Source organism: Syzygium oleosum, unplaced genomic scaffold (assembly GCF_021117445.2).
Source record: "Syzygium oleosum isolate NSW1041296 unplaced genomic scaffold, Sole_v2.1 Sole_v2.15, whole genome shotgun sequence".
In the NCBI taxonomy this organism is placed as follows: Eukaryota; Viridiplantae; Streptophyta; class Magnoliopsida; order Myrtales; family Myrtaceae; genus Syzygium; species Syzygium oleosum.
This window is the reverse complement of record NW_026607499.1, coordinates 5,689,455-5,704,165: the sequence shown is the minus strand read 5'-3', so window position 1 is coordinate 5,704,165 and position 14,711 is coordinate 5,689,455. Positions and strand designations below refer to the sequence as shown.

The 14,711-nt window shown below is 39.4% G+C and overlaps 1 protein-coding gene across 2 annotated transcripts; it reads right to left on the bottom strand.

Annotated features, from left to right (window-relative positions):
* Nucleotides 1-208: 208 nt before the first annotated feature.
* Nucleotides 209-3,738, bottom strand: LOC115692511 (calcium-dependent protein kinase 26). Of its 2 annotated transcripts, none has more exons than XM_030619381.2 (4): nt 2,404-3,738; nt 2,010-2,309; nt 925-1,350; nt 209-832 (listed from the first exon to the last, which is right to left on the bottom strand). In XM_030619381.2, exons 1-4 carry the CDS (start codon nt 2,996-2,998, stop codon nt 570-572), a joined length of 1,584 nt encoding a protein of 527 aa, XP_030475241.1. In that variant the 5' UTR covers nt 2,999-3,738; the 3' UTR covers nt 209-569. The 2 variants fall into 2 exon arrangements, with proteins under 2 accessions (XP_030475241.1, XP_030475242.1); XM_030619382.2 differs by having other exon boundaries at nt 2,010-2,306; nt 2,404-3,737.
* Between the last annotated feature and the right edge of the window lie 10,973 nt (nt 3,739-14,711).

Here is a 14,711-nt window from a genome sequence, read left to right as displayed (position 1 = left end):
CCCCCGTTCATTTTTGCACGGAAGCCGTCATCGAGACGACATCTGATGTGGTGTCCGACGAGCAGTGAATTATCTTCTGATAGCCAATTGGGCCGACGTGGGAGTATCCCCGGCACTAAGATCTTCTCGATGTCAGTAGTAGGCTGCTGGAAAATCTGTCAAGTTTCACATAGCTTGACATCTCAAAGATCAAGCTCAGAACCAGAAAGAATTCAAAAAGACTCTTCAATTCATCACCTAGGTACAGTTAGAAAAAGCCATCTGACGCATTTAGACAAAACTTATATAAGCACTTCACGAGTCCGCGTAACCCACTCAAACTTCTTCATTAGTAACTACAATCTACATATCATCCTCCAACCATTACTCAAATGTCAAATAGGCATAAGCACAATCTACCCAAACATATGCTTCATCCAAACTTCCCTGCTCCATTGAAAAAATTTCTGACTCCTCAGGTTGCGGTGACGTTGCCGTCAAGCTCGACAGTGTCTCATTTTTGTGTCGGCAAATGTCAGCACACAGGACTGCACTCTTGCATGTCGCCATTACAACATAGTTCGGTTATCCTAGCAAACGAGCGATAATCTAAGAGAGGGAGAAGTTGGAATGTGCGTGCATGATGCCCAGCGAATGACTGATTCAGCCACCACAAAATCAATTTGATCATGCTCGCCAAATCCTATCGTATGATTCCTTTTACTGTGTTTTCCTACTACCCTGGATCCACCAGTCCCAGCTCTCCGAGTTTCTGACCTCTGCTCCGCTTCTACTACGTGCTTACCAAAAACAGAAGAATCTGGCAGTACCAATGGTTTAGCCAAGCCTGCTTCTGCATTCACAAACAAGGGGGAATATTAAGGTACTGTGAATATTAAGAAAGGGAAAATTTCCACGAGTGTAAAGAGGAAAAAGTGCCCATACCTCCATTGCTCACAGTAGTAATTGACATATCGGTTTGATATTCCAATAGATCATTCCGTTGTTCAGCAGCAGGATCAAGACTGAAGAAAGTAAAACTTGGCATTGATAGAACACTTGAAGGGAACCTTGGGCCTGAAGGACTTGATTTAGAGGCACTAGTAAAAGAAAACCCCCCAATTGAAGATGTGGAACATTCATCACAGGCTAGGTAAGAAGAAAAAGATGACTTGCACGTGAATGCTGGTGATTGCTCCATGGAATTTGCACCAACGACATGTGATTCGTAGCTGAAGCTATAATCCTGAACTCTAGCAATAAATGGTGTAGAAAAAGAACTTCCACCCACTTCAAGCATTTCCTGATCCAGATTGTCTCGTGTTCTAGGTTCTTGAACGCCTTGTTCACAGAGTTCCATCCAGGGATGGTCTGTTATATACCACAGTCAAGGAAAGAATTACCTCTACTCTGAGTGTGAGAAGAATGTATAGACATTAAACTAATAGACTCTAATAAATTGATAAAAATGTATGGATATGTTAAGTTCTGTCATCGCATGACAATATTGGAGAATAAAGGAAACGAGCCCTTTTCATAAGCTTCACTATGAACTCATTTATACCACAATATGAAAGCATGAAAATAGAAGAACTCATCTTTTGGCATTGGCAATAGAAAGTTTGCATAGAAAAGATCAAAATTGGAAAGCAAACTTCCTCTTTGACAAGGCAAAAATTTCTGCCAGTCTCAGCATGTATCCTGATATTTATTCACACGGTATCATTCAAAGATATTTAAAACTTCACCAACCCAATTGGAATAATAAGTTTTTGAATTTCTTCATAAGATGCCGTGTAATTTCAACTTTTCTACATTACTGTCATACAATGGACAAACATATATTTCCTTTCAAATAGCGGCTGATGTCATATTCAAGGAATGTCATGACAAGTTCCAACTCAATCGGCCGGAAATTATGCTGAGTATTTCAAAATGTCTACATTTGTACTTTATAAGAATGCAAAAAACAAACAAATATCGCAGCAGGCCGGCCCTACTGTAAGAGAACATATATATAGCCATCGTACCTATAACCTCCGCTGCTGAAAGTCTCTTGGTCGGATCTAATTGAAGCATTCCGGCAATCAAATCCTTTGCCAATGAAGATATGCCTTCCCAATGACTGGCAGGAAACCGCAAATTCGCTGCTCTAACAGCCTCGAATATTTTTGACTTAGTCTTTCCCCAGAATGGGGGCACACCACTAAGTAATATGTACAAGATAACACCAGCGCTCCACACATCAGCAGCCTGACTATAACCTCCCACAAGCACCTCTGGAGCTATGTAAAATGGACTACCAACAGTGCCATGCAATCTCTGTCCTGCTAAAACATAAGAAAGAATTGTCAATAAAGGGGGAAAAGAAGCAACAAAAAGATGAGACTAAGGACAAAATCCATCGAAGTTGAAAGTTCTTACCAGGCCGAATATAGGTTGCAAGGCCAAAATCTGCCAATTTAATAGGAGAAGATGAGGATGATGAAACCAATAGGATGTTTTCTGGCTTCAGATCTCTATGGACAATGCCATTATCATGACAATACTTAACCACTCGCATCAACTGCTTAAAAAGAACACGAGCCTCCATCTCAGAGAAGCTCCCATGCTTCTCGAGCCGATGAAAAAGCTCCCCTCCTACACATAATTCCATCAGTAAATGCACAGAGTCTTCCTCCTCATAAACCGCCTTGAGATTCACAACATTCGGGTGCCCAGATAACCTGCTCATTATCTCAATCTCCAGCTTCACGCTTCGCAAGTCATCCGGCGTGACCAATCTATCTTTAGCGATGGACTTGCAAGCCAGAACCTCACCAGTCAACTTATCAGAACATGCCCAGATAACACCGAATTGCCCCCACCCCAACTGTTCTTCGAGAACATACCGGTCTTTTAAACAAGCCACTTGACTCGATTCCAAAATCGTTTCAGCAAGGCTACCGACTTTGTGACATTTGCTGAGTTGGACCAAAGAATTACTAAAGCCGGTGCCATCACTATCGGCTATTTCCATACGGCATAAAGATCGGCTCAATTCTAAGGTCAACGCACAAATATTCCAGCTAAAAAAAAATCCGTACTTCAAACCAAAGAAGCGTCTCACACAACAAAAATCGAGCTCTCGCAGGTCGCAACGATCATGCTCAGGCAAGATCAACAACAGCTGAACTGATTCAAGAGCTTCAAAGCCAGAATGAACTTGGCCACGAACAACGTCCACCTAATTCACACAACATGCTGAAATTCTTGGTCTGGAATCATGAAAATGGAAACGAACTGCAGAAATCGTATCTTCCTATCTTCAACTCCAGTGACCTGAAGGAGCCGAACAAAACAGACGCAACCCGATATTCAGACGCGCATGGAACTCTCGAAAATCGACTTCCGACTTCGACTTTGACGCAATCAAACCGCCCGAAACTGCGATTCCCGCACACCGAAAGCAAAGAACAAATCAATCAACCGAGGACGACAAGAACCAACGCGCTGCGACAGCGCGACAGCTGGCGGGATGAAGCGGACACGAGGCGCGAAGCAGCGCACGACTCGAAGACGGAAGCATAGAGCACTCAGACGCACGACCACATCGTACGCTCCAAAGTTCCGAGGGCAAGCGCGAGGGAGAAAACCAAAGAGGAACATTCAACACGGATGCGAGAAATCCGGAGACTGACCTTGCTGCTCAAAGGAAGACGTCGAAGGAACAGCGTCGAACGGAGTCTCTCTCTCTCTCTCTCTCTGCAAGCTGCTCCTCCTCCTCCTCCTCCTCCTCCTCCTGGCGACCGGGAACCGGAGCACCAGGTTGGGTATCGGCACCTGAAGTGACGGAGGAGTGGGGAAAAGCTAACGGCGCAGCCGTAGAATGGAAGGGACAATAGGACCGAGGGCAGCGGACTGACACGTGTGCATCGAGGGCAGCGACGCGGTTCATCCGGAAACCCCCCAGCCCCCCCGGAAAAATTCTTCGTCTCGACCGAGCTAGACTATCAAACAGGTGGATCGAATTAAGTTCAGACCAAAAATGATCGGACTCAAATAGATTCATTTAATTTGTTTTCACCCATTTTTCATGCAATACATATCTGATGACTCGCACCTGACCCGACTCATATCTGACTCGACACGTATTACTAAAACACTTCCATGCATAACTTAATCTAAGAAAATTCATATTCAAACTGAGATGAGAGTGTAAAGTGAGTGAGCATAAGATTGAGTTAGGACGACAAAAATGAGTTGAGTTTAAGTAAGTTGTAAAGCCATTTATAACTCATTTAGGATCCATTTATCACCCATTTAACATTCATATTACGTTTATACCAATTTTATAACCTATTTACTGATACATGGATTAAGAAATAAGTTTGTAAACCCCCGAAGAATTTCTTTTATCTCGACTCGTGCCTAATTGACCGAGCGAATCACAGCCTTTGATCTCATAAGATGTGCAGGTGGCTGCTCGCATGGAATTTATAATATCAGTGACTCCAGTTCATTAGGCTCGACTCGACTCGATCCATCAAGAAATTTCTAAGATTTTTTTTTGTCTCGCCCCTCTCTTCTATGCATATATGTGCGCGATGATCACAGAGATCGAATCTTGAACCTGATACTCTCCAGCCCCACCACCAATTCATTTACTAATAGAGCCACGTGCCTACTGACAATTCCCGAGATTAGTGGCTACATAATTGCGGGGAGCCCCCCATCCCACCCCAAATGACAATATGACACGAGCGTATGAGGACATAATGAGCTTTCATCCGATCGTGGGAGAGAACAAGCAATTGGATTTCTTTTAGTGGAATATTTTATATGATCTTTTTGTTTGGGAAGAACATATGTTGGTGGATGTGGACACACCACGGCATAGATAAGCAGAGCAATTGGGGTAGAGGGTCCAAAGGAGGAAATAGAATATTGTTCGCGACGCGTCGATTCGATATCACGGTCTCACGGGCCACATTCGAATTTGTCCGGAAGGAATTGTAAATTTTCTAATTTTATAATGAAACCCAATCTCAGCAGGATAATTTTGAGATGATCGACGTAGCACCTCGCGGGATATACACGGGCGAGGCCCAATTATATATAAATTTATTTGTGGGACCCGAAAAATGAGTTTAGAGTGGCACGACATCCAATTAGGCGATGGTGGCGGTGCAAGCCCCAGGAGAACTGGGTTTGCACCACGTGGACTTGTTTGAGTGGACACACATAGAGTCAACTCTCTCTTTTTTTCTTTTTTTTTTTAATGTCCAATCCATATGGTGGGGACACAATTTTGGATGCACCGGATGAACGTGCGTCCGAACTTTTAAATCATGCGGACTCTATATGAAATTCAATAATATCAAAGGAACATATGTATGTATGTATTGGACTCAGATGGATCGGGATCATTTTAAGGAATTTTCAAATTGATTGTGGAGGAACGAAATCTGTGTGCCTCATAATTAATTTATGAGTCCGTTGAAAGAGGGGGGGAACTTGGGGCTAAAGGGCAGAGATTCCAGCTGTGTTTGGCGAAGTGTTGAGCTGTACACAATCATCATGCTTCGAAAGAAATATATTAGGCATGCAGCCCTACTGATAAATGACTGAAGAGGATGGAGTCGGAGAGTACCGGATCTGGAGTTCGATTCTCATGAGCACCGCCCACACATCTGCATAGAAGAGAGGATTGAGATAAAAAAAAATTAGACATTAGCCATTGTTAGAACTGGTCTTTTATTTGATCCGGTGTCGGTAGGGTCGTTTTTCTTGGAAAAGAAAAAAAAATGTGATTGATCGGCCAAATGATATGAAACTTAACTCTTCATTCAGTTGGAGAAGCAAATTCGAGTCCCCCTCCCCCAAAAAAAAAAATGGAGTTCCTAAATCTGCCCATTACATGAAAAAATAAAAAAGAATAAATTGTATACAAATTTTTCGAGCCGAGCCGCCAAGGGCTCAATCAGGCTGGTCTTATTGAATATACGGATTTTCCCAAGCCCATCCAAAAGTACCATCCGAGCATACATGGCATGGGCGGGCTCGTGAGCTACCGGGCCTATGAGCAAACTTAAGTTAAGGCGAGCCTCCGACTTCGTATGTGCTTGCATCACATGTAACGACGGATTTGCCGTGATGGGCTCGTTCTTATAAGGAATAGCTATGATTAAAATTGCGCATGTCACGGCGAGCGTGGAGCTCCTATAGTGAAAATTTAAGGAGTTAGTGGTACCGATCGTCACTTGCCATCTTGCATCGATTATTGAAGTCGCCGTTGATGTTGACTTAATAAACTTCCGTGCACATCGAATCGAATAGTGATCATACAACATCATCATGCTTTGGAAGACGAGTTGTATGAGCCTCTTTTTCATTTTCTTCTCTCTTTCACAATGCACAATCATATCATTGGGCTGAAACATCAAAAGCCCAATAGGCCGAAGCTTCCTGTGCTCCAAGCCCATTCACTCGCCCTCCACGCTATCCTTCGCTCATATAAAATGTCTCCCACGGCCTCTTGTTTCCGGCAGACAACAAAAGATGCGATGTCCGAGCGAAACGAGAAAGGAAACGAGACAACAACGTGCGATGTGGAGAGAAATCACTTTCACGGGCTCGGCTTGCCAATTCACTGTGCCACTCGCTCTGTGCTGGCCTGCTAAAAATGGCCGTGGAATTAACGAGCATTGATGTGGACGGAGGATTTGAAAAGGGGGCAAATCTACGGCGGCAAGGCTTGCATGCGCTCTTCTCCGGCACGCTCGGCCTACCGGCGCAACATTTACGACTGTTCTTCGTAACCAAGTGTAGAAGAAATCGTGGAAAAAAGAGATATTGTGCGATAGCTCGAGAACAAACCTCACGGAAAGGAATGGAACCCAACACCAACACCAGCTTTCATACGAAAGCAGTACGTGCGACGAATATTTCACTTACCGACAGGATGCTAGGGGCCCGGTTTCCAAGAGGAATACTTAGACTCGTTATTTAGGAAAGTTTCTTTCACACTCTGCAGCAGCAGCATGGGAGGTAAAAGTAGGCGCTCTTGCGCATTCGATGTGCATCGCCTGATTGTGACGTTTGGAGAAGCAACCCACCGTCCGCAAAGAATTTTCAAAATTAAGCCGCAAAGTTAGAAAGGATGCATGTTGCTCGAGCCATGAGATTAATTATGACATGTCGGTCTTGCAATAAACATCATGTACTTTCTCCCGTCTCGAGGTAACGCCCTCATCCGTATGGATCCTTGGTATATAAGACGAGAGAGGGTTTTATCTCATGCTCACACTTGCAAAGAAATCGAAACTTATTTTTACATAAGCTTAAACTAGTTTTTTTGTGAGGGAGAAAAGGTGATATAACATGAGTAGTGATGAATTCATGGTGTTGTTGATACGAAAAAGCAAAAGGGGAGAGGCAGACTTTACAGGTGCAGATCTTCCCCATGGCCGGCCTTTCTGTGATCTTCAAGCACTTTCCCCTCCATTTGCTTCCTCAGTATATACCTTTCCATAAAGATTTGCCTTTTAAGACATTTTGTGGACATGATGTTGGGTGAAAGTAGATGTATAAACCTGATCCACCAAAAGAAAAGAAGATGCCGATGGTATGGGCCAATCAATAGCCTCGTGTTGCAATCGAACCTTTGCAACATGATCTCTGGGCATATAGCTTTGCTCACGAGATTATCGAGATATTTCATATGCCCGAAATTTATCGATGACAACCAAATTGATGCGTGCTACGTCGTACATTAATCCACCGTGCACTATGAACATTTTTTAGGATAAAGACTAGATGAAGAAATACGCATAGCAGACAGCTCGGATGATTGACGTGTGGCGTGGATCCCGTGTCGAAATTTACGACTTTCTAGGGATGCCGGATTCAAAGGAAACGAACTGCGATCGAGAAATCTACTTAAATATGCTAATTTTACCCCCAAGAAATCCCTCACATTTTCAGAAAATATGCTAAAATTCCCTATTTTTGCCCCAAATTTTCCCTAAGGCTCGGTAGATTTGTCACCAAAAAAAAAAAATAGTTCGGAATAAATGTAACATAAGTCCGTCAATTTAGCGCTTTTTGTGACATAAAAATTAATTTAAGATAGATGTGTCGCGAATTTATCAGTTTAGGATATCTTGTGATGTTAACCCTATATCAAAATAAAAGATCGAGAGTCGATTACATTTATTAGAGGTTTTAGGAAGAGACGCGAGGAGTGCGAGACAGTTAATTAGGCCTAATCATAACGAAATTTTGCCAATGAAAAGGTAACAGTTTTCGACCAAAAGAAAAGAAAAAGAAAGGTAATATAGTCCCAAAAAAGGAGTGGAGAAATTTTAGCAATCTCCCAAAAAAAAAAAAAAAAGTGATGCATGGAACGGTCGCCATCAACATTTAACTTTGCAATCAATCCCTATCTCCTTCATTCAAATCTTATCATTGCATCGCGGAAAGGCCAGGCCGTGAATAAAATAATTATTATCGATTTATATTTTTTTATATTTTTATATTTTTGTTGGTTTTGACGAGATTCTTCTATTTGATTTCTCCGCCACCTGAGCTGTCCCAACCACCGCCGTCCAGCGGCGGGTGGGGCTGGGCGGCCTCAAATTCAGGAGCTAAAAAGTTAAGCCCTGAGGCTTTCTTTCACGTGCTACTAGTCTCCACTCCACTCTCACTCATAACAGTTGCCTAATAAATAAATACATATATATATACATTCTTTTTTTTTGCTAGAAATATATATAAATATTCTTGTTAAAGAGCAACTGTGAGTTTATATAAACGTTTACATTTTTCAACACCAATTAGTAATTACACGCTCAACGGAAATGATTAATGCATTAGAAATCACTATATCGTTAATTGATTATTTAACAAGTATCCATTTTCAAGTATCGTCGGCCATACTTTTTTTGACGCGATTCTTAAAAGGTAATTAGATATAACATTTTTTTTTGGCAATTTTTGATGTACCGATTTTTTTTTTTTCATATTATTTGTAAAATAATAATAATAATTTCCTCTTCCGTTGTTTTCTCTCAATGTTTCAAGATGTTATGATGGTTTTTCCAATCATTTGATGGTTTTGTCGGAATTTGATTGTTTGATTCATGCCAAATAAACTTGTGACCTAGATCGAAGAGGAAATGACCCAAATGGTCCATAAACTTTTAATTCGTTCGATGTGATCCATGGACTTTTAATACTTATTCAATTTATTCATTGAAATATATGAAAATATTTAATATTGTTCCTGAAATTGAGTTAATTGAAAGACAACACTGAACATTTGCATACAGTTCAATGACTACATTAAATACATATCAAAAGTCTTGAACAAATTAAAAGTTCATGATCAATATTGCACATTGAATCAAAGTTCATAGACCATTTATGTCATTATTCCCGGATTTTTTTTTTGTCGGTACATTTTCCTTAGATTAAATAATGAAGTATCTATCTCTCTCTATTATTCTTGGTTTTGGGTCCCGGGGTGGGACCGTTGGAATCGAAAAAGGGTGCAACTTTTTTGCAAAAGTAATGGAAAAAGCTACGCTTACAAGGAGAGAGACGACAAATCCCGTGCTTTTAGACTAATCTTGCTTCGAAACCTTAAAGTGTGCAAAGCTATATTTTATGCTTTATTTATAGCTTCCTTGAAATTGCCAATTTTACTCGGTTTTCAACTTCGATGCACCATTTTCAACACAAAATGACAGTCCACATGGACTTTCAAGTTTTGGCCCACTTGATTGAAATTTGGACACACAGCACTCTCAAAACCATATATATTCAAGATTTTATTAAAACCCCAATTAGTATAATTTATCTTAATTGGACAACCCGGAATAGTAAATTGAGTTTGGAGCATTGTAAACTTGGACTAAATAAAATTTGCGCGACATGCAAACTATGTGGACTCTCGTCTTTTTCGCATGAAATTTTTGATGGGATATGGTCCGTAAATCCTTCATCATGTGAATAATGCGTAATTTTTAGCGCGGAAATTATCTATTATTTGACAAGAAAGAAAAAAACGAACAAAGAAAAGGTATCCATCCATGACCTGTATCCCAGACTCACGAAATACTTTATTTATACGATGGATCTGATAAAAACCGAGCTAAAAGACTATGCAACACAGTCTAAACATAGCATTGTTTCAATTGATAGCGTGGAGATCGAACTTATATTATACATGTAATCCCAAATCCCTGTTTAGATCTTATCGGCCGCTAACGAAATCATTAGAAATAAACACCGTTGGGATTTAAAAGAAAAAAGAAAAACTTTACCCAATCATTTTAGAACATAAGTAAATATCTCGTAACGGCAGTGGGTCAGAAGGTACTAACTGGGAAACGATATTTACTTTACTTAGTTATCAATCTGTGGTACTACTGTATCATCACCTGATATGAAATGTCACTAGATAGATACTAGATAGGATTCTTCAGTAGTCCTGTGGCAGACTTAGTTGAGATTCATAAATGAACTCTTGGCAGGCTGAAATTGCATTTATGGTGTATACTTCCAAAATAGCTACAAGCCAAGAAAATTTTAAATCGGATAAGAAAATATTATTTTTAGACCTACTCTTTTTTTTATTATGGGAATACATCGTACCTAAATGTATTTTATTGTAATTCCGATGAAAAATACATCTTAAATAATTATTTCGAAAGTTTTCAATAAGTGGACTGATATATTTTTGTAATCGCACGTTGAAGAGATTGGCGACAGTGTCGTGATACCATTTGTATCTCGACATAGCTCGGTTTGCGCGGGTCGAAGTCTTTATAAGAAATTTCCGAGTGGTGAACCTTTAAGGCGGGTCTTTACTTTAGTGTTGGTACAGCAAGATTTAGCAAAGTTTTTTTTTGCCCCCCAAGAACTCGTGTATTTAGCAAGACTTCTCCTCAAAAAAATGAAGAGAAAAACGAAATTTTTTTATTGAAGAATAGTCCCACCTCGGTCCGAAGTACCCTAAATTTTCATTGCTAGATAAACCATATGAATTAAAGAGAGATGACCATAGTGATGCATCGGAAAGATTGGGGAAAGATAAGAGGTGTTAATCATGCCCTGAACGAAGCGCAGAAATTGTCCCCTTAATCTCTGTCGTGATGCAGAACTTGTTCCCCTTATTTTACGAATATATTATTCTTCGTATTTATTGGATTTGGATTATTTAAAATATTAAAAATTAAAAGAACTACTTTTCAGGCCTGGCCGGGCCATTGGGGTTAGGCACAATGCGGCCGAACGATATGATCGAAAGGAAAAATAGCACAAATGGTCCATAAATTTTGATCAAATATATAATAAGATTCATTAAATTTAGTTCGATGTGTAATGTAATCTATGAATTTTCAATTTATTCAGCTTAATGTGCAATGTGATTTATGAACTTTCAATTTATTCAATGTAGTCTCCGAACTTTTGGTACATGATCAAACTAATCCTTAAACTATATAAAAGCGTTCAATGTTGTCCTTCCGTTAATTTAAATTTAGGAACAACATTGAACATCTTCTTATAATTAACATGTATCAAAAATTCATTGACCATATTAAACAAATTAAAAGTTTAGGGACCCCATTGCATACTGGGCTAAAGTTTGGGGACCATATTGGACAAGTTAAAAATTTGGAGACCACATGTCACATTAGGCCAAAGTTCAATGATCATTTATATCATTATCTCTAATTAAAATAGGCCCGAAAATCGAATCAGCCTATTCGGGCTTGTGAATTTCGTTTCGGGTCCGGCCGGGCCAGGCTTTTGATTTCCTCTTCTTTTTTTGTTTTTTAAAAATTTGCGCTTTCACTATTCCCCCTATTATTCCAAGAAATGTTACTTCTCAATGAGATGGTTTGAAGAACTTATTATTTTTTTTTTTTTTTGGTCCTACTCTATCTCTCACTCACGATACACACTCGCATTTGCGCCCACCTCTTACAAGTGCGTGCCTAATTAAACAAATCCACATCTTAAACCGCGCGCTGCCCCACTTTCACTAATCCCCCTATTATTCCAAGAAATGTTACTTCTCAATGAGATGGTTTCGAGAACTTGGCCAAGAAAGATCGGGACCCTCTTAAGTACTCGATCCAATTTTGACCGTGAGATCATGACATATTGCCATCGGAAACTAGGATCTGCATCTCTTTTGCCCTATCAAATGAGATGTATTTACTACAAATTATAATTCGATTCTCAAGATTTAAAAAAAAAAAAAAAAACCAGTGTGCACATTGGCTTTGGGAATGCAACTCAGATCGCCAATTTTCGCGAAGAAGAAGAAGAAGAAAACTTCAGCAAAGGATTAAATGACAGTTGACCGTGGTAATTGCACTGAAATAAATGATCTCGAACGTTGCTTGTCCTTTGAAACGAAGCCGACTGGCATAAAATTGCAGCCAAACGTAAAGCATTGAAATTCAAAAGTGGGATTTTGTCAAGGGCAATACTAATTAAATAATTCATTAAATTTCTTTTAAAAGTATTTTGAATTTACAGTCTTCATTGAAAATTTAATATGGGGGTAACTATTGAGTGGCGAAAGCCAATGGCAGAACATGCAGGGTACGCACGAAAAGAGGAGGATTTGGGGCTCTGCTGCTTCCTACGAGATCGTGGCTGCAGATTCTCATAGATTGCAACTCTCGATGTTATCATTAAGTTAAATTTTTTGGCAAACTTTTATCATCCCCGAGCTGCAGCTTTCTAATGGACCACTTTATGACAAAAAGTTTATGCAAAGTACAAAAGAATATCGAGAAAATCAAGGGGATTTTGACTGCCCCCAAAATTGCATATGTTTTTGAACTTTGAACTATGCTTGGTTTGCCAATTTATAGAAGAAAAAATGGTCCCACCCCGCAATAAAAAGTGAAAATAGACCGATGCAAAGTTCTTTGCTTTGTGCAACAATATCTAAACATTAGAAAATGATTAGCTTGGGTGGTCTTTTTCAAACCCAAGATATGATGCATTTTTCGGGAAAAGGATTCGAGAAATACAATCTTTCGAGAAATAAGAAAGTCTAAGAGGATGATATGCACGAAAAGTTATCTTCGAATCTTGCTATTTTATGAAGATAATTCGAAAGGAGGTTGAATCCCTGAACTTTTATTGATTTTAACCCGTACGAATGCATGTACAGATTTATAAGTTGGACCATGATCACGCAATACTAATGGTGCGGATAAAATCATACCTTGATCACCGTCAAAAGAAGAACGTGACATTTTAGATCTCCAGCGCTTTTTTAAACTAAAATTAAACTTCGTCTTGTCTTACGACGATTTAAATTATTCTTTTCATAATTGATCGAGTGTTTTAAACTTTATGTCTTTCTCAACAATTCGATGTTTATTTCGATTTTTTCCCCTTTTTGCCGGTTTAAATTAAATGAAGAATGGTGTCCCCCTCGTTCTTATGATCTAGACAGTGAAGGAATCTGGGTCTATTTTCATTTTGATTCTTGCTGTGGCAACTGGCAACATCTTTTTAAAATAAAATATTGTTTTTTTTTTTTGGGGGCGCTTTTGAGTCAAAGCGATCATAAAAGCGTGTGGGTGTGCATTCTACGCAACAAAAGCAACTTTTTTTCTCTTTTATTTTTATTTTTCGGCAAGCATAAATAAAGAGAACCATGGAAAATATCGTTTACTACAAAAAAAAAGGACATAAAATTTTAATCCGCATATCTCAAATTACGGTTTCGTCCTTCGCCCAATGACTGTCGATGCCATTCCCAAACTTCGCTGTCTTCACCAAACCCAATGTCCCTGCGCTTTTACATTTCTGTCCTTCACTCGTGTTCTTTGGTCTGGCCCGTTTTGGTCGGAAGTATTTCCCTTCCGTTGTTCCCTTTTCCCAAATTTGGTGTTTGAACCGCCACATCATCAGCCTCGTGTCGTAAATTTCTTTGTTTTTTTTTTCCTTTAAATCTTACGACAATTTCAAACTTTTAAACCAATCGATATTAAATTGATTTAAAATAACTAAAAATTGATCGGTACGCATTGTTTTCTTGATTGTTTGCTTGTCATTTGCCGGTACTTTTATGCGAAATAAACATATAAATATGTACGGAAACTAGAGCACCGAAATATGGAAATAATCAATTATCGAACCGTTCAAATGACATTTTAATGAAATCTATGACGATCGTTCGACATCTACGTAGGAGAAGAATAACAAAGATGCTTGTATGCAACAGTGAAACACTACAATCAACGATGTATGAATCTAGAGGATTAACCCATCCGTTCTAAAGCGCAAGAAATCCACGTAAACACCAATTCTTAACGAGGAGGAATTCTTTTACGAAAAGTCATCCAGTCATATTAATTCCTTACCTTTTTTCTAAATCACCAAAGGATGAAAATAATTTGGAAGAGTTTCCTATTAACTTCTCCCTCTCATTTCTTTTTGTTTTTTGTTTTTACTTTATTTGCACAATCCAATATCAGATTCTACCATCTTCTATTGCACACATTTATTTCAAGAAAATTGTTCAATCAATCATAAACCTATTGTATGGATGTGAATTCAATCATAAGCCTTTTCAGTTTTGCCAACATAATCTTAATCCTTTACCCAAAATTTCAATGTAGTCATTTCGGCCAGTTGTTGTCAGAAATTACTGACGTGGCCGTGCACCATGTAGGACGGATGGTCATTGGTGCTTACGATCGATGGGAGTAAAT